Below are 17,641 nucleotides of genomic sequence, written 5' to 3'. Positions count from 1 at the left end.
CCGCGTCAAAAACATTCCGATAGATGAGAGGAGGGCACTGCATCGAGCACTGACCAAAGAGGATATCCTCATAGACGAGGACGCTTGAATCATTGCTGCCTGGTTATCAGCGCACTGCCCAGTCCTCCCTCAATCATCCCTCATCCGTCAGACCGGCTCGCCGCCACAATCCGAACTTTGCCGTAAACAATGGTCCTGCTCTCCTCCAACTCGTCCTCCTCATCAATCTCCATTCTATCCCTAACATCCTCCTCCAAGACTTCACTCGATCCATATCCAGCCGCTCCTCTAGCCTCAGATCCGTCTCTCGTCCCATCCAAGTACCTCGCAGAGGACTGCTGCCCGCCCACAGCTCACGCGACTGGCGTCGACCTTCGTGCGAGCATACCACCCCCTGCACCTGCTCTGCTCGTTCGAGCACCTCCTAGTCAGCTCATGGATGCGCCTGCTCGAGCTGCCTTGGGGATGCCCAACTCGTCCACAGCTGCGAGTCAAGCCAGAGCGGTGAGAGGTGAACCTGTCACGCCCGAGTATGAGGTCAACGATTATCTATCGGATCGGAATGATGGAGAATCTCAGCCGTTGCTCTTAGCACCCACGGCAGTCCGACCGGGTCTGTCGAGATCCTCGTCAAACGGCTCAACATCTTCTGCCAGGAATGCTCTGAGGAGGATATTCATCGATCGCAGTAATACGCCGTCGCAGCATCTCTCACGTCCAACATTCCCACCTCCCTCCCTGACGACCTATTCACCTCTTCCCACTCGACCTCTGAGCATACTGGCCAAGATCAATCTCTTCATCAATCAGTCCATTTCTGTCGGTCTCTCGACGTTCTTCCTCGCCTTCGTCGTCCTTTGGGCCATGACCGCGGAAGTTGTCAAGGCTCTGCCTAAATGGCTGAGACCCGTCAAAGCCAAGAGATTTCCATGGGACGATGATAGGTATTGGAAGAAGGAGGGACGGAAAGTGTCTAAAGAGCCAAAAGACTATGCGAGACAGATCGGCATGGATATAGAGAACCAGGTGGTGGAAACGGAGGACGGGTATTTGCTGAGGTGAGTTGTTACCCTTGATCATCACTGACATGCAGGATGCACCGGGTCATTGATCCTGAAGCTCAACCGCGGAGCGATGGACGAGGCGGATTCCCTGTACTCATCCTTCACGGCCTCTTCCAGTGCTCTGGGTCATTTGTCACCTCTGAGGAGAGATCCCTGGCGTTCTGGCTGGCCAAACAAGGAGGGTATCAGGTTTATCTAGGCAACACACGGGGGATCTTCGACATGGGTCACAAGAGCTTTTCGCGGAATGACCCGAGATTCTGGGGTGAGGCCGGGTTCTCCTAGCTTGCAGCTGACGATCCAGACTGGACGATTCGCGAATTGGCCATGTACGATCTCCCAGCGTTGGTCGATCACGTTTGCAAAGAAACCGGCTACGAAAAGGTGAAATGTTCGAATTCAATGGTTACTGACTTGCAGATCGCCTTTATCGGCCACTCCCAAGGCAATGGTCTCACGTTCATCTCTCTATCCCTCGGCATGTGCCCATCACTCGGCACCAAGATGTCAGTCTTCATCGCTTTGGCTCCGGCTGTGTATGCTGGACCTCTGACGACCGGATTTCCATTCACCACATTGAACCAACTCGAATGGAGCACCTGGAAGCGTTTCTTCGGCGTCCTTGACTTTATCCCTCTGATGCGGTGGGCATATGACTACGCACCACCATCGCTGTTTGCTGCGCTAGGATAGTGGGTCGGGGCATTGAAAGGACACTAAGCTAACGACAGTACCATGTTTGCTTTCCTCTTCTCTTGGACCGATACGAACTGGTATGTTCTCCCGAGGTCTACTTCTTGCTGACTCGTAACTCCAGGCTGCATCGCCGCAAGACCAAAATGTTCCGTTTCACACCTACTCCCGTCAGCTCTGCCAGCATCTTTTGGTGGTGCGGCAAGGGCGGGTTCGCAGATCGGAAATGTACCCTTGACGATACGTTGGAGAGGTGGTTTGACGATCGATTTCCATCTCTGTCGATCTACCACGGCGGCAAAGACTATCTTGTGCTCGCTGAGCCTCTTTTGGAGAGGCTGAAGCACAAGGAGAAGGACGTCAAGGTGATCAAGGTGACCAAATTGGACGAATCAGAGGTGAGGAAGATCCGGGGGCTATGCTTATCATCTTAGCATTGCGACTTTTACTGGGCAGCCGAGGCTGTAGAATGGGCATACATGTCCTTCCTAGGTGAGTCAGACTTGGAAGAAGACGCCGCTAACCCTTCTAGACGATATCGAGTCCACTCGACCCAAGTATCCCGAAGAGATGCAAGAGGGCTCGGAACAACAGCATTGATTCGTGACCTTTGATTGAGACTATACATGACTTGTAGCCATATGACATGGAACTATAGATACAGGCTTTGTCATGCGACGAGGTATTACAACAGCTCGATTCCAGGAGGGGAGCAAGTAGTCTCGAGTTGAGCTACTGGCCTGCTACGGCTAGCGAAAGGCCGTTCACCGACACATGACGGATCATTGGTCCGAGTCGGCTCGGCGATACGCATAGAAAGGCTCAAATGGGGATGGTGCTGCTGTATTTCAGCTGGGCTTTGCATATTTCACTCACTATCCGAATCGCGATCCTCAAACGAAGACGGGAAGGGAGAAGCGAACTTGAGAGGTAACCGTGATGTAGAGGCCTTCAAGCGGATCGGAGATCCTAATCGGTATTCAGGCTGAGGTGATGGCCGCTCAAGGTCGAGCGCTGGGGACTCTAGATGGATGACTATGTCCTCGCCTTGTACCTCGTGGCCGCTTTCGACCTTCTCCCCGTCAGACTCACTGTCGTCGTCGTCCGAGGTGTAGTCACACAACGCCGCCAGAGCGTCTTGACCACTCATGATAGGTTCAAAGCTCCAATCGGGGTCGTCCACGTCGAGCTCCACCTGTGACCAGGTGAGGCGCGACAAGTCTTGCACTCGCGGGTCGGATCCACTCGTCTCAGTGGGCGAGAGGGACGGAGGGTCGAGCGGTAGGTCGGTAAGATCGAGATTGGCCAAGCGGATGGCTAGAGACGGTGTCGTTGGCGCTGCTGGGAAAGCTGAGGATCGTTCTGGCGTTTGAGGAGGCATCGTATTGGCAAGATTGGGAGATTCGTCTAGAGGAAGTTGCATGGAGCCAGATCGGTCTGTAGCGGTTCGCTTGAGGATATCCTTCAGCCAAGGCCGAACGACACTATACTTGGGTTGGGGAAGAAGTTGATCATGCGTTGATAGCCAATCTGCGCATTGGAGAGGTGGAGGGTAAGGCGTAGGGTCTCGAGCGAGTCTCTTGGAAGAGAAGAGGGAGCCGTTGGAAGTGTCGAATCGTACACTCAGGTCTGACTGGACGTTTTCTGGCGAGTCGTTTAGGTTGCTACTGTCAGGGGTATTGGGAGGTGCTCGAGACAGCGTTCGATGAAGGATCCCGCGGGGGAGAGTGGACGAGTCTGTAGCGGGAGAAAGGAAGGATAGATCGTAAGGTATATCAAGGCCTTGCGCTGGAGATGGGAGGGTAAAGCTTGAGTCTCTGACTTTGAATGATGAGCCGACTTGTGTGGGTATTCGACATTCTGAAGTGATCAATCTCGAGGCTAAGCCCCGAATTGGAGTGGAAGGGACCGAGAGGTGTAATGGGGATGATGGAGGGTCATTCTCATCGGTGACTCGCCTCGATTCAGACATCTTTGTCGTCGTCAACACCGTCAGATCGGATCTAAATGTCTGTAATGGAAGATGGTTGAGTGAGTGGACCTGTCAAGTGGAGGGAGAGCCAGAGTCAGTTGGCACGTGGCATTGGAGGGATACAGTACATCGTGGCGCTGTTCTTTGCAAACCACTCGTCTGCGCCAAAGGGATGAGTGACGGCGTATCCCCAAGACCTGTGACCTTCTATCACGGGGCATCATCACCATCGAAAACAATCATGGTATTCTCGTTAGCATCGCGCTCGTCCTGATACACATGACCGCGGAGACGAGACGAGACGAGATGCGTTATCAGCCCCTCAGATCTCAAAGACCTATTTGTGCAGTCTTTTTCAACAACTCGATGACTGGACTCCCTCGAGACAAACAGGCCTCGCCCGACTCCCACGCAGCTCAGATGCCCAGAAAATAGCTTGGATCTCGTAGCTTTTCGCAATTGCCGTCGGCGTGTATATAGGCTGATTTTGGGCTCACTGCAGGAGCCCTCGTGACCCGATATCGATGATCGGCTTTCACACTCATTCAGGGAAAAGTAGTTGTGAGGGGGTGGGGCTCATGTGGGGGAAAGCCTAAAGTTTCTTATAAGCGGTCGATTCCTGCTCGGATCCTTTGAAGCAATTGGTCAGCATCGTGATCGAGACTACATCATCAGATTCTATCGTGCCTGCATAATTGAGCCTATAATGCGGAGGGCTAGGATATCAGGCGGAGCAAGGGACGAAGGCATCTCATGAGATCGAGTGGACCCAGGTTTCGACCCGAGAGCATCCATATATGCTTGTGTGTTGCGGACCAGTGACCTCTGCCTCAATCAATCAATCATGTTCACCCTCGCTCTCACCACTGCCTTTGCCCTTTTGTCGTCGTTGGTTGCTTCTCAGCCGTGTGACATCTACGCTATTGGCAACACCCCATGCGTTGCTGCTCACAGTACCACTCGAGCCCTTTACTCGAAATACAATGGACCACTCTACGAGGTCGTTCGAGCCTCTGATGGACAGTACCAAGTCATCTCTACCGTTTCCGCTGGTGGTATCGCCAATTCTGGCGTTCAAGACTCATTCTGCGCCGGGACCACCTGTAGCATATATGCAATCTACGATCAATCCGGAAATGGCAACGATCTCCTGCCTGCTCCTCCTGGCGGAGCGATGAGCGGTCCAGGACCCAACGGGTACGACTTGATGGCGAATGCCACTATGGCTCCCGTCTTGCTCAACGGACAGAAAGTCTATGGCGTCTATTCTCCGACTAAAACTGGCTACCGCAATGACAATACGAAAAACGTGCCAACGGGAAACAACCCTGAAGGCATGTACTGGGTCGTCGATGCTCAGCACTATAATGGAATCTGCTGTTTCGACTACGGTAATGCGGAGACTGATAATACCGATGATGGGGCTGGAACGATGGAGGCACTCAACTTTGGTCTCATGATTGGGACCACTCACGGAGCGGGCTCTGGACCGTGGATTCAAGCCGACTTGGAGAATGGAATCTTTGCTGGAAACACGCCAGGCGCTTTCAACACTCCCGCTTCGGAGAACCCCAACAACCCTACCATCACCTCTGAATTCGCGACCGGCATCGTCAAAGGCGACTCGTCCAACCTCTGGGCCATCCGAGGGGGTGATGCTCAGTCTGGAGGTTTGACAACGTTCTACAGCGGATCGAGACCCAGCGGGTACTACCCTATGAACAAGAAGGGCGCCATCATACTTGGAATCGGTGGAGATAACAGTAATAATGCCGTAGGAACCTTTTACGAGGGTGCCATGGTGTCTGGATACCCTAACGATAACATTGAGGCGTACGTCCAGGCGGATATCGTTCAGAATGCCAAATACTCCCGGGCAAGCTAAGGAAACGGGGTCTGGTTTTAGGCAGTCGTAGAAATCAAAAAGTCTACCCAACACATGCATTCAGTACTGAGCCTGGTGAGGGTCAATAAGGCTGATATGGCGATAGGGACGCTCTCAAAAGAGGGGTCTCTCATGTAGGCGTCGATAGATGATACAGATCAGAGTGCGGGTCGGTCTGCAGCATGGATCCTGCGCGGCTCTGACGGGCTGACACCGAGTCGTTTACCATGGGACCCCTGTCCCCATCTCCCCGTGTCGGAAAGCCATGCTCGATAGCAAAGGAGGCCAGGTCCTGCCTCTATTGTCCTGGATCCACGCGTCATCAAAGGACGAGGCCCGTTGATCCAGCGCTTGCTGTTCCCATGATCAGTACCCTAGCATCAACGGAGGAATGCCTTTTCAGGTCCACTTATACCCATGAGGGCCTGCACCTCCTTTCTCACTCCTCACCCCCTATTACAGGATGATCGGCACGCCGAGGAAAGATCATGAGAAGGGATCGTCGATGGTGGGAAGGACGGAAAAGGGACGGAGAAAGGGACGAGATTGAAATGATATCGCTGATAGCTATCTTCATCCCGTTCTGTCGCATTCTTGCCCTCGCTCATTGAGGGCTTTATGAAGAATTGTTCGACATGACACTACTGTTTCTGCATTGGGTCCTGGCTCTGAGTGCCTTGGATCAAGGTGAGCAGAGCAGCTTCAGGAAGAGGAGGTTCACCAATGCGTTGCAGTTCTCGGGGGACCATTACTGCCAAGAGCGGGTAACGATCCGATATTTGGCGATAGTGGCGCCCCGGCCGTCAATGACCTCAAGCAGAGTAAGTAGAGACTTGTATCATGTTAGTCGAATATTCACAGGGCGATCACCCATTGTCTTCAGCGACTGTGCCCGATTGTGGTTTCATGTCTGTCCTTGGGGCCATTACCCACGTTTCCCCAGCTTGGTTAAAGTCAAAACTTACAGTCCTCGACGGGACTGTTGATGCTGCCACATCGGTTCGAATCCAAATGTACGATTATAATTCGCTCGCTCCCCAAATGCAAACTGTCACACATGACGAAGCGTCGGTGAACAATGGAGATAGAACTGATATCTGGTACGGTCACTTTTCTGCGAAGATAAGCTTAATCACTCCTCAGGTGGCCGGGGGCGTTCGAATATGCCGGAATCAAGGCTGGACTACCCTCTGCCAATGGTCTCCTTGGACCTGTCCTTCCTGGAGATTCCATGTCTGCCTTGACGGGCCTCAAATCCGATGGGAAGATGAAGCCTACCGCCGACCAATTGTTTGACTATGCGTTGAAAGCGACGAGCATGAATACTCCCATGGTATTTCAAACACTACCGGACGGTGCCAAAGTACTCTTGGGAGGTCATGCTTATGGCTTGTTTGGAGGCAGTGGGAGCGGATCCGGACGAAAGTGAGTGATCGCGGGAAGGGGATAGGGTGTGTTTTGAAGGCTGAGCCAGACGTGGACAGGCTCACCCTCTTCAACCCTTGGGGCAGCGTTGAGGACTATTCCCTATCCGATGTCGCTGGTGACTGTTATTTGGTATGGTTCCTTTCAAACTTTGATACATTTGGCGGTGAAGGAGGTGGAGATGGCTCAGGCGATAGTGACAGACCGAAATCGACTAAACGACCGGATCCCTCTCCGACGCCAGATCCAGTCGTCAATGTTGTCCAAGCGGATAGATGGACAGAGACCAATCGTGTCACAAAGACCGAAGGGAACATGGTCATTGTCCAAGAGATGGTGACTGTGCATGTCTAGGGATGAGTGCGAGGTAGTCAAGATAACACGCCATGCATCCAGTGTATGTACCACGAGAAATCTTGAAGAAATCAGTCGCGTCGGTGAAATGACGTGGTCGGCGTTTTTTGGCTTTTTTGGCTGTCGGAGCATCTCATCGTAAAAAATGTTCACCTGCTGCTGCACTCAACGTTTGTTCTATTTACAGGTCAACCCGCTACGTCTCTCTCTCTCTCTCGCTTCCAACCTCTGTCTCCATCTCGTCGGTGACATTGGAGCAAAAGGACAGCACGATCATGGACAACGTCTGCGGCGGCGTCTGACAGGGTGTACTCATAAATCACGCACTATTGGTGGACCATTCTTTGCTGCTTCGCCTCAGTCTCGACTGAACAATGTCGACCCGCTCATCAGGTAGCAGTCCTCAGTTGACTGTCCATTCTCATACCTCCCCGACGTCCTTCTTCACACCTACCAACATTCGATTTTCCGATCTCTCCAGTGATCCGTCTGAACGTACGCCGACCAGTGAATGGAACTCTAGAAAAGCCAGAAAGGGTCGATATGCTTCACGCCCTGCGACGGTGAGGTACATTACGACGAAAGATGGAGCGAGAGGCAGTCGTTTGGAAGGATACGGGACGATGATTGCTCAAGAGCTCAATGGGCGGATCAAGCATGAGGAGAGCAAATTGAAGCCGAATTTGAAGATGGATATCAGCTGGTGGGTTGCCGTAGCGTTCACATTTGGATCAGCCGTCTGGGTTGTCAATGGTGAGCAGGAGCTGGGGGTAAGGGTGATAGACCACAGAGTATTGAGCAAGTGTTTCAGGCTACGTCGAATGGTTCCCATTGTTCCGACCCAATTTGGACAATCAGACCGTCAGTCGAACGGCCGCAGCACTGGCATTCATAGGAGGAACAGTCTTCGAAATTGGTTCTTACTTGATGGTCGTGGAAGCTCTGGACCGGTGGGTGTGACCAGCTAGCTGCCTTTCGGGATGGTCTAAATGTCTGACTCAATGACATAGCGGCCGGGAGATTAATTTTGGTACTGCCATCGGGCAGCTGCTCCATCATCGTCGTCATGTGGATCAGGAGAAAGATGCTGAGCATCACAAGTTGATTCAAGATCACGTTTTACACCACCGTGAACGGCATTCATCCAGTACAACCCTAAGTCACGCGGTGAACACAGATGGAGGTACGGAGAAGAATGGAAAGCAGAGCAAAGTCAAGCCTTGGATTTGGTGGGGTCCACCCATGTGGCACGACATGGGTTATTGCGCAGTGAGCCTGACACGTTTTGCTTTGCTTGAGTTTCGTTCCGATTCTAATCAGAGGATAATACAGGCCGTCATCCAGTTCTTCGGAGCCACAGTCTTTTGGATCGCTACCATGTGAGTCAAGTTCTGCTGTTCTCCTCCCTTTTTTACATGCTGAGTTTCGGCCCATCACCACCAGCACCGGTCTACCTGGCGTCATTCCTGGATTCGCCGCTGGTGGAGGATCCATAGCCATCATTGACGTCTTCTTCTGGACGCCTCAAGTTGTGGGCGGAACCGGATTCATCATCTCGTCCACGCTCCTCATGCTGGAAGTTCAAGGATCGTGGTGGAGGATCAAACCATTGGATATTGGTTGGCATGGTAGGTTTCCTAAGCGGTGCATTAATGATATTGGCTGAGACCGCGCTTTTCAGTCGGATTCTGGAATCTCATTGGATCGATAGGATTCACCCTATGTGGTGCGCTTGGTTTCTCATCAAAGTCTGGAGTAGTGTACGAATCGGATCTAGCAACATTCTGGGGAAGTTGGGCATTCTTGATTGGCAGTTGTTTTCAAGTTTGGGAATCGATCTGGAGGGAAGCTGAGCCTGAACCAGATACGAAGAAGGGTTGAGATGATGCACGACAGGATTACATTCGAGAATGCATCTCCCTTCCGAGCTGAACATATGCGAGCATTATGAAAGATCGAGGCAACACAGGCATTGACACCGCGAGAAGAACAACTATAGACGAATTTGAATGTGGGCCGTGTCTTGGATGATAAGGATACAGGAATGTGTCGAGGTAGTGTGTTGTCGAGAATATATTGATCGAACAGCCCGTCTATAAGTGTGAACCCCAAGAAGCGACGTCAAAGAGAGAAATGTCCGTGTATACAGAAATGAATTCCGAGATATGTGTGAGATGTCGTGTGATTCTTGATATATGTGTGTGTGTTTGTGTGCGTGTGTGTGTGTGTTTGTATGACCTTCCGTTCCCTCGACCGCCTACATCGGCGTGAACCGACTGAGCGTCTGAAACAACCTCGCGCTCTTCTTTCGCTTCAGACCCGCTGCGCCTCCATCCCCAGCATCATCGTCGTCCTCCCCCGACGCAGCCCCAGCGCCAACACCCTTCTCGCCACCACTCCCAACCTGCATGAATGTGGGCATACCAGATTCGCCGCCCAGACCCTCTTCTGAATCCGCGACGGATGCAGGTCCACCTCCATCGACTCCGCTACTGCTCGCTCGTGAGATACTAGGTCGAGAGAAAAGCGGGAGGGAAAGTTTCATACTTCGCGGACTGTCCATCACGTCCCGATCCCGATCCCGATCCGAAGATTCACGAGAGAACGTAGGTCGTTCGCGTCGGAAAGACATGGATCGTCGTAGGTTCTGCCACGTCGTTCCGAGAGGTTTGTTATCGTCTTCGTCGCCTCCCTGCGTGACCTTTTTCTCCCCGCCGCCGTTGCTACCTTGAGAACCTGAGCCCGTAGAACTCGGCGCGCTATCGCTCGAATTGCTCCGGGATGTCGTGCCAGAATCAGATTTCATGACTCGGCGAAGGAACGGCGGTGGTAGCATGCCTGCAGGGCCTTGAGGGACCCGCGGAAGTTCTTTCGAGCCGGGCAGTGGCGGGAGCTCCTTCTCCTTTGCTTTGAGCACGGGCGAAACGGGTGTCGACATGGCTCGATGGGGCACAGGCGTCTTTTGGTGGAGATTATACGAAGATGCCGTCTGACGCCTGTTCAATGTCGCCCAAGGCGTAGGAGAGACCTTGATAGGCGATTCGACAAAGTCAAATGCAGCTTGTCTCAAGTTGGACAAGGAAGGATGATGCGAGTTCGGTGGAGAGATCTGAGGTGCACCATAGAACGAAGCGACAGAGTTGGTCCGACTAATTATGGCCGTGTTGACTTCCCGTGTCAATGTCCCCATCTCCGACGCAGTCGTTTCATCCATCTCCTCTTGACGGGTCTCGAGCGTCTCAAGGTCCGTCATTGTATCCCCAGAGGGTTTCGTCATGCGGTGAGAACCGCCATGCGAATGCGCTCGCGTATGTGCATGCCTCGGGCGTTCTGTCTCGAATGAAGATCGATGAGATGGTCTCGAGGGTATGACGGAACCTCGAATCTCACCCGTAAAGGCAATATCGAATGTCGCTGCATGAGAGTCGAGAAAGCTTCGGCGGCGACGTAACAAGGTGGAATCTCGGATCGACATGCGGTCTCGCACCTCGGACACTGGCATATCAGGCAAGAACAAGACTTGATGTAATTGAGCTTTGCTTCGAGCAGTGGCGCAACTCTCCGAGATAATGTCGCCGAGTCCTCTATCGACAATGACACGCTGAGGTGCAGTGGCGCGTTTGAGCAAGATCGTCGAGGGTTGACCAGGTCGACCCGCTTGGTCCGGGGTGAAGCCAAAGGACGATCGTGTGGGGGAGGACTGGGGGGTGATGAATGGCTGGACGTCGTCTATTGGAGCGGTGGCCGTGGTGTCGACGACTCCGAAATCACTCATCGAAGCAAAGGTGCCGAAGATGGTGTGCCTCTTGGATTGAGATGGCGAGACGGCTTCGGGTGATGAAGCGTCCGTGGGAGGCAAAGCAGCTGACATGCGTCGTTTCCGTGCCGCGAATGGCGAGACGGATGCGGGAAGTTCAAACGGGGGCATGGTAGATTGGTCTCGAGCCTCGGTGATGGCGGCTTTCCACACCTCTTTTTCGGCATCACATGAAGCAGCGAGGTCAAAGTTGTGATCACGTAGATTGAGCCGAACGCAATGCGGTAGAAAGCCTGCAAGTCAACGATAGCTCCTACTCGCCCACTCACCCTCTTCGATGTCGATCAACTCAAACACCTCGAGCGGGAGGTAATGCCTGACTTCGTATGTCTTGCCTCTTTTCACCTTGGCAAGGATCAAGTACCCTCGATAGAGAAACGCACCGAGGTATTTGACCTTGACGGGTGGCATCAATGGTGCAATGGTAGGATGATGATGGAGGACATCGAGCGATCCGACCAATCGGCATTTGCCGAGAGTTTTGAGAAACGAGGATGAAAGGGCGGGATGAGGCTCCAGCCTGTCGAGAATCGTCGCCGTCTTGATTTCGATATCTTTGAGGCGCCTCGCTTCGTCGGCTTCTTCCGCTACGCCCTTCATGGCTCCCAGAGCTCGCTCTACATCTACGCCGACGTCGTACTTGTCCTCGATCCCCTCGCCGTTTATCTGGATAGACGAATCATCGCGCTCGGGCGAGGATGTCGCGCCTAGCATCTGGTTCAGCAGCAGGGGATACCGACAGACACGTTGAATAGGCATGATGAGGAAGTCTCGAAAATGCAAGCGATTGCGATTGCGCAGTGAAGTCTCATAAGGCGATGTTGGGGCAGATACAGGCGAAATGGCGGAGGTGGCTTCGATCATGAGATCCGCAAGGGTGCGATGAGGTAGCGTCGCCGCGATGACTTGACATCGCCGCTCAAACGCATCGTAATCGGGGCGCAGGGAGATTCGTCGAACCAATGAAGCAGCCATGATGGATCCCGCGCAGTACTCGTTGTAGGCGGAAAATTCGGCGACCTGATCATCAGCCAAGCCTCGTGAGTATTGACTTACCTCATCTACGAACAAGGACGCCAAACGCCGAGCGACCTTTTCCAGTTTTGTCCCTGACTCTAAAGCCATATCAGTCGGTACCATGCCTTCTTCAACCATCACAAGAACCATTCGGCTCATGAACGCCTCGTGGAAGCGCAAGAGCTGATCCGAGTTCCGGGCAATGGCTCTCGTGGTGATCTCGCTGAGACCGGGCAGAGCAAAGAGCTGAGGCAAGTAGACATGAACCAATGTCTTGAGGTCTTGTGCGTAGGCGACCTCGGTTTCGACCAATTCTAGGAGGACCATGCGTCGTCTCTCTATCCTCCTTCGCGCGCGAGTCTGCTTGGCTTCCCACTCGAGGGACTTTTGCAGCTTGATGGCGGAAACACCACCGGGGCCTTCCTTGCCTGATTTGACAGAACGCGATAGGGATGTGCTCGTGGACGAGAGTGGATGGGGATCTGTGGACCCAGAGGACGTGTGACATTCTGCCGAAACCGATGCGGATGTCTCGGTCATAGTCAACGAGCTGGAGAGCACAGAGTGGACGTCAGTGACGACGTTCGCTCCAGCCAGCAATCTTTCATTGTCTGCGACAATCGACGACTTGTCAAAGTTGACCACGAGGGAAGAGCGACGTGGCGGTGGTCCATGAGGGATTTCTTCAGCAACGACGACCTCGACGGAACGAGCTGGACTGGGCGCAGTGTTGACTACACTCCGAGCCAGAGACGATTTGCGAGGTGATATCGCCGGCTGAGTTGTTTCCGGCTGGAGGACACTGCCCGAACGATCTGGAGGGTACGGGAATGCCTGGGAAAGTCCCTCCGTATCGCTTTCAGACGTTGCAGCATGGTGACGGTTTCGATATCGTCTGGCAAACTCTGACAGGTCTGTGACCGAGCTGAGAGAGGCTCTACGGCTGCGAAAGTGTTTTAACGATTTGGAAGGGGTGATGGCGTATAGAGCGGCGAGAGCTCGGCCAGGCGTCCCCGTCTCATCATGAGATCCCCGACGATCGGTCGTTGGGATGGCTTGTGCCTGCGGAGCTGACCCAACCGTACTGGCTCTTCTTCTACCTCGAGGACGGTGACCAAGACGTGGAGACGTGGGTACAGATGGTCCGTCGGCCGAGTCATTGCTGTTACGGGGTTTAGGCGGTCGACTGAGTGTCAAGCTCCGTATTGGGATATGGAAGGCTTTCGCTTTATGAGCCAGGACAGTCGATGCATCGTCGACTTGAGGATACGCCGAGAACAATGGTTCGTTGGGCGTCCCCACGGGAATCTCAATCTCGATCTCTGCTCTCGGTCGATCTGGTTCTGGGTCCTTTGAGGGAAGGGGAGGAGTCGCCGAGACCAGTGGAATAGTGGAGGATGTAGCTGGAAAGTAGGATCCTGGAACGGGACCGGGAGGTGGTTGAGAAGGTGAGGAGAGTGGGGTGACGAAATGATCTTGAGAAGAAGTGGATTCGAGATTGGCGTATGGATCTGGCGGTTCCAGCAATTCGCCAGAGGAAGTGACACGGGGAAGTGGGATGTGGGACCCAGCCGGACTAATGAATGATGGGGCGAAGGAAGAAGAAGCAGACATGAATTCTTCTACTTCTGGTGGATCCACGGGTGACGGAGAATCTTTCAGCGTAGGGACCTCACCAGATCCATGGGGTGACGGTGTAGGCGCTGCTGAGCCGGGGATGGTCGCTAAGGATGGAATGGCCATGACGGATGGCATGAGACCAACGGGGATGGTCATTATGGGGCCGTGATGTAGCGTCTCCATCGTGAGCGCTGAGCAGGGCTGAGTGAGGGTTCAGGGAGGATATGGAACAAAGGATGACGACCAGTGCGATGAATCGTGACCGAAAGGTGGAAGGAAAGACAAGTCAATGTCAGCAGGATGTCCGTCCCCTCCCTCGATGAGAATGACGGGATGAAAGGATCAGACGATGTGTCCCAGAACTCACCTATGCCCCGAAGGGGACGTGCGTTGATGTGATGGCGATGATGACGGTCGTTGGGAGTTGTAGGCGGGAGCAGGGTCCAATGGGAAGGTGGCGATGCCAGACAGTGATGAAATGGGATCGAGGTCGCAATCGCCGTTGATCCCCTTTTGCCGCTGCCAAGGGACCGAGGGCAAGGGGGTTCCTGCGGACACTTTTCTTTTCCTAGCTCGTCCCAAGCTATCTCTAATCCTCTTTCCTCGTCGATCTATCCGGACGTTCCTCCTCCCTTCCCAGCGTTCTCGTCACAGAGAGACAGAGAGAGACACAAGATGTGGGATGTTCCAGTGAAAAGTAGCGTCTTAAATATCGATGTTGTGTGTGTCACCTCCCTATTGAAAATGCGCCGATCAGACATTGACCAAAAGTAAGGACGGGGGAGGGGGCGGGTATAAGATAGGATAGGATATGGGGGGTGTATGATCAGGTCATGGTAGACAGTGAAAGCGTGATTGAGAATGCTTGAAGCCCGCCCCCCCCCCTCTTTCCATCTAGAAGCGTGTATGAACACTCACCTAGACGCGATGGGACGACTGTAATTTTTTGCTGTGTCCCCCCCGTTTTCCTCCTTGCTGCTGGTGGTTGGTTGGTTGGTTGATTGGGGGAGGCGAATGAGATGAATTAACACAAGAAAGGGCCCCTCGCAGGTTCTAATGATACACAGACAGACACAAGTTGCAAAGCGATCCACTAACAGAAGAGGTTGTGGTTGATGGATAGAATGGCAGGAACGAGGGGGATTGGGATGAGAGACGCCCTCTGGTGACGTTTGTGTGAGATGACTGCTGTTATTATTTATTATTATAGAATCCCACGTTTTCCGGTTTCGAATTTTCCCGAGTATGGCAACTTGTCGTTGGGATGGGATGGGTGGTGGATGGTGGCGATGGTGGCGAGGGGGCGTGGAACAGCAGCTGATGATTGACAGTATGAGAAAGGTGCAACTGCATTAGCACATCCTCACCTCCACTCACCGTATAGCTCTGCACTGCTTAAAGGCTTGTATCGGACGGACGAAGTGGAGGGAAGGAAGGGGGCTACTACCCATTTTAGCGTCCATCTCCAGGGTGTAGCCTGCCCACCCTTATTGACCCTGCTGCTTTCCCGCTCGCTCACGGTATGCCAAGAAGGCAAAAAAGAAAGCATGCATCATTTAATGGATGGTTCTACTATGCCGCCTGATCACCACGACCAGTCTGTGCGGGGCATTGTATGTCGTCCTCCTCGGTCAAATGGGCTCCATGGCCCCCAGCGCAGTGACCAACAAAACAGAAGATGTTTGTTCAGTGGTTTTGCTATTTCGTAAACAAAAACCCCCGAGAAACCATCCGTGGGCTCTCTCTCTCTCTTACTCTGGTTCTATGCGTGCTCGCCTCCACCTCGTCACGTCCGTCCGAAACCTTGTGTCCTCTCGTATGGTAAAAAAGTTCGGGTGCTACACGTATTGGCGTACGTCAGATTTATTGGGGTAGAGCTTGTAAGTGGACAACGTTTGAGAGTCTATCATAAGGTCATTGTATACAAGACACGCATATGAGTGACGGTGGCGAGCGTGGTGATTGATGTCCATCCGCACTCAACCACCCACCAGATGCTCTGAACATGCCGGTATAACTCGATGTGCCACAGATGACGCGCTGAACAGTGGGTCCAGGGTCTGCCGAGCATCGGCACAAGGGGGGTCGATCGCCACAAACAGCAGTGCCAAAGGGAAAGTGGCGGCAGTGGCAGATGGGATGTTGTACTTCTTCTTACGGCCGATCTTGTACATCACTCTGATACAAGCGATCGCAGCCCAGTCCACGGTATCTTGATGATACGTTAGGCCATGGCTCAACGCAGCCAGACAACGTTCAGGCTCTCCGAGAGATGGTCCGAGACGAATGATATGACGTTTTGCACATACGCCACTTTTCAGCGCATCGTATGTCTGGAGGAACAGAGTTTTGCCATGACTCATGGACCAAAGTGAAGTAGGAACGGCGACACTGTGGACGTAAGCCCTGAAGATCATGCGGGCGGACGTATGGTATGCATAGTGTACGCCACTGCTTGGCTGCACAATGAACCGTAATCCCATTTCGTCCTGTACTTTTGATCACTCCTTTGCCCCTAGTTGAATGGAGGCTTGGCACCTTGAGACGTCGATACAGACAAACTTCTTCCGCGCAGCCCCGACACCAACCATGACCTCACTTAACATCCTTCGGACGACCCCTGACATATTTGAACACCCGTCTCTCCCCTCCTCCCTTCTCGAGAGGCCACTGCCAGATCTCCGAATCAACTTCGTCAAATCCACATCTACGTATCATGGTGCGAGATGCGACATTGGATTCTTGTATGTGCTGTGTGTGTGTGTGTGTGTGTGTCAGAGAAGCCTCAGCTCAGCTGAGATCTGAACCGACAAAAATTTCTCGCGTTGCAAAGTCGCTTTACGCTATGCTAGACTCACCGCTATCGTCTCCTCCACCCCGACCCAATCATTCCAACCTTCCAATACTGCATCGAGAGCTCTCGTCCCGACACCTTTGCCTCTCATAAATGGCATCAAGTCGTACGCTACCATATGGGTCCTCGAAGCGGATTTCGAAGTCTCTCCGATGGAATTGGCGATATCGTTGGTATTCGGGAAAGATGTGAAGGAGCCGAGAAAGGTATCTGGAGAGAGGTTCATCTCAGAGAGACGATCTTCAACGGCCTGATCGACATCTGGTCGATCCAACTTTGAGTAAGACGAGTCTGTAGCGGTGGACCCGTTCACGCTGCTGCATGTCGGAACATATCGCATCATGGCGAGTGGGAATGTCGTCGCTGGAGGTCTCGTACCGTGTTCCAAGTGGGACTTAAGTGAGGCGCAGATCATATCGAGATCAGCATGAAAGTTGTCCATGAACCACTGAGAACATTCGAGATCGTACCTGGGGATTGGCGTTAGAAACACCAACCCGAGGACTCGAGGATTCGGCGCTGCATGCCTCGCTGACTCACGGGTAAGGCCGCCTGAAAGCATATTGTCCCCCTTCTGGATCATTGTACAGATCCACAAAGTTTTGCCCATCTGTCGACCGTAGCGGGGTGAATCGAATGCTAGGTACAGCAGGGATGATCATGTACGGTTCGGACCGCTCTTCGTCCCATTGCACGTGAGCTCGGGCAGATGATGAGGAGGACATGAACGTAAGGCGAGGCAGGCGAGACGCGTACGAAGATGTTGTAGAAAGAGCTAGCTGAGCTACGTGAGTCGCTGTCTCTGGATCGTCAGTCGTATTGGACTAGACAACTGTCTTTGAAAGATACAGATCTGACTCGGGCACGAAATCTCGTCAATCAATTCCTCAACGCCGCGGATGATTTTCGATTCCGGCTAGTTACCGTCGGGTCCGACCAC

The 17,641-nt window shown here is 53.1% G+C and overlaps 8 protein-coding genes across 8 annotated transcripts; 4 read left to right on the top strand and 4 right to left on the bottom strand.

The window, feature by feature from the left end:
* Window positions 1–189: 189 nt before the first annotated feature.
* On the top strand, window positions 190–2,357 carry BD324DRAFT_652863 (Alpha/Beta hydrolase protein; the record flags this gene model as incomplete). Its single annotated transcript, XM_022018566.1, has 8 exons — window positions 190–1,058; window positions 1,094–1,329; window positions 1,369–1,448; window positions 1,485–1,756; window positions 1,796–1,837; window positions 1,882–2,155; window positions 2,192–2,249; window positions 2,290–2,357. 8 exons carry the CDS (start codon window positions 190–192, stop codon window positions 2,355–2,357), a joined length of 1,899 nt encoding a protein of 632 aa, XP_021869366.1.
* Window positions 2,358–2,450: 93 nt separating this feature from the next.
* Window positions 2,451–3,831, bottom strand: BD324DRAFT_634051 (hypothetical protein). The gene is made up of 2 exons (XM_022016698.1): window positions 2,634–3,831; window positions 2,451–2,598 (listed from the first exon to the last, which is right to left on the bottom strand). Exons 1-2 carry the CDS (start codon window positions 3,727–3,729, stop codon window positions 2,540–2,542), a joined length of 1,155 nt encoding a protein of 384 aa, XP_021869365.1. The 5' UTR covers window positions 3,730–3,831; the 3' UTR covers window positions 2,451–2,539.
* A 541-nt stretch (window positions 3,832–4,372) lies between these two features.
* Window positions 4,373–5,684, top strand: BD324DRAFT_634049 (alpha-L-arabinofuranosidase B). The gene has a single exon (XM_022016697.1). The coding sequence runs from the start codon at window positions 4,574–4,576 to the stop codon at window positions 5,612–5,614; it is 1,041 nt and encodes a 346-aa protein (XP_021869364.1). The 5' UTR covers window positions 4,373–4,573; the 3' UTR covers window positions 5,615–5,684.
* Window positions 5,685–6,249: 565 nt separating this feature from the next.
* On the top strand, window positions 6,250–7,393 carry BD324DRAFT_609823 (hypothetical protein; the record flags this gene model as incomplete). Its single annotated transcript, XM_022014174.1, has 5 exons — window positions 6,250–6,301; window positions 6,349–6,435; window positions 6,462–6,714; window positions 6,758–7,039; window positions 7,099–7,393. 5 exons carry the CDS (start codon window positions 6,250–6,252, stop codon window positions 7,391–7,393), a joined length of 969 nt encoding a protein of 322 aa, XP_021869363.1.
* Window positions 7,394–7,557: 164 nt separating this feature from the next.
* BD324DRAFT_634045 (hypothetical protein) lies at window positions 7,558–9,308 on the top strand. Its single transcript, XM_022016696.1, has 6 exons — window positions 7,558–8,146; window positions 8,205–8,343; window positions 8,404–8,662; window positions 8,726–8,772; window positions 8,837–9,021; window positions 9,075–9,308. Exons 1-6 carry the CDS (start codon window positions 7,768–7,770, stop codon window positions 9,272–9,274), a joined length of 1,209 nt encoding a protein of 402 aa, XP_021869362.1. The 5' UTR covers window positions 7,558–7,767; the 3' UTR covers window positions 9,275–9,308.
* A 342-nt stretch (window positions 9,309–9,650) lies between these two features.
* On the bottom strand, window positions 9,651–14,030 carry BD324DRAFT_652858 (hypothetical protein; the record flags this gene model as incomplete). Its single annotated transcript, XM_022018565.1, has 3 exons — window positions 9,651–11,443; window positions 11,480–12,230; window positions 12,267–14,030. 3 exons carry the CDS (start codon window positions 14,028–14,030, stop codon window positions 9,651–9,653), a joined length of 4,308 nt encoding a protein of 1,435 aa, XP_021869361.1.
* A 214-nt stretch (window positions 14,031–14,244) lies between these two features.
* BD324DRAFT_120107 (hypothetical protein) lies at window positions 14,245–15,428 on the bottom strand. The gene is made up of 5 exons (XM_022011954.1): window positions 15,333–15,428; window positions 15,225–15,290; window positions 15,066–15,164; window positions 14,766–15,009; window positions 14,245–14,582 (listed from the first exon to the last, which is right to left on the bottom strand). The coding sequence occupies exons 1-5, from the start codon at window positions 15,394–15,396 to the stop codon at window positions 14,459–14,461; spliced, it is 597 nt and encodes a 198-aa protein (XP_021869360.1). The 5' UTR covers window positions 15,397–15,428; the 3' UTR covers window positions 14,245–14,458.
* Window positions 15,429–16,267: 839 nt separating this feature from the next.
* On the bottom strand, window positions 16,268–17,638 carry BD324DRAFT_634040 (hypothetical protein). The gene is made up of 3 exons (XM_022016695.1): window positions 17,242–17,638; window positions 16,706–17,171; window positions 16,268–16,598 (listed from the first exon to the last, which is right to left on the bottom strand). The coding sequence occupies exons 1-3, from the start codon at window positions 17,424–17,426 to the stop codon at window positions 16,443–16,445; spliced, it is 807 nt and encodes a 268-aa protein (XP_021869359.1). The 5' UTR covers window positions 17,427–17,638; the 3' UTR covers window positions 16,268–16,442.
* Between the last annotated feature and the right edge of the window lie 3 nt (window positions 17,639–17,641).

Source organism: Kockovaella imperatae (genome assembly GCF_002102565.1).
Source record: "Kockovaella imperatae strain NRRL Y-17943 chromosome Unknown BD324scaffold_12, whole genome shotgun sequence".
NCBI classification, from domain to species: Eukaryota; Fungi; Basidiomycota; class Tremellomycetes; order Tremellales; family Cuniculitremaceae; genus Kockovaella; species Kockovaella imperatae.
Note: the sequence above shows the minus strand (reverse complement) of the source record. Positions and strands in the feature narration are given on the sequence as shown.

Coding starts and splice junctions, on each gene's coding strand:
- BD324DRAFT_634051 (XM_022016698.1), bottom strand. CDS start 3,729: ATGTCTGAATCGAGGCGAGTCACCGATGAGAATGACCCTCCATCATCC. Junction 2,599..2,633: donor TGAGGATCGCGATTCGGATA/GTGAGTGAAATA, acceptor GCTGAAATACAG/CAGCACCATCCCCATTTGAG.
- BD324DRAFT_634040 (XM_022016695.1), bottom strand. CDS start 17,426: ATGTCCTCCTCATCATCTGCCCGAGCTCACGTGCAATGGGACGAAGAG. Junction 17,172..17,241: donor GCTTTCAGGCGGCCTTACCC/GTGAGTCAGCGA, acceptor GCCAATCCCCAG/GTACGATCTCGAATGTTCTC. Junction 16,599..16,705: donor GGGTGGAGGAGACGATAGCG/GTGAGTCTAGCA, acceptor ACACACACACAG/CACATACAAGAATCCAATGT.
- BD324DRAFT_634045 (XM_022016696.1), top strand. CDS start 7,768: ATGTCGACCCGCTCATCAGGTAGCAGTCCTCAGTTGACTGTCCATTCT. Junction 8,663..8,725: donor ACGACATGGGTTATTGCGCA/GTGAGCCTGACA, acceptor AGGATAATACAG/GCCGTCATCCAGTTCTTCGG. Junction 8,773..8,836: donor GTCTTTTGGATCGCTACCAT/GTGAGTCAAGTT, acceptor CATCACCACCAG/CACCGGTCTACCTGGCGTCA.
- BD324DRAFT_634049 (XM_022016697.1), top strand. CDS start 4,574: ATGTTCACCCTCGCTCTCACCACTGCCTTTGCCCTTTTGTCGTCGTTG.
- BD324DRAFT_120107 (XM_022011954.1), bottom strand. CDS start 15,396: ATGCTTTCTTTTTTGCCTTCTTGGCATACCGTGAGCGAGCGGGAAAGC. Junction 15,291..15,332: donor AAGCAGCAGGGTCAATAAGG/GTGGGCAGGCTA, acceptor TAAAATGGGTAG/TAGCCCCCTTCCTTCCCTCC. Junction 14,583..14,765: donor AGTCGTCCCATCGCGTCTAG/GTGAGTGTTCAT, acceptor CATTTTCAATAG/GGAGGTGACACACACAACAT.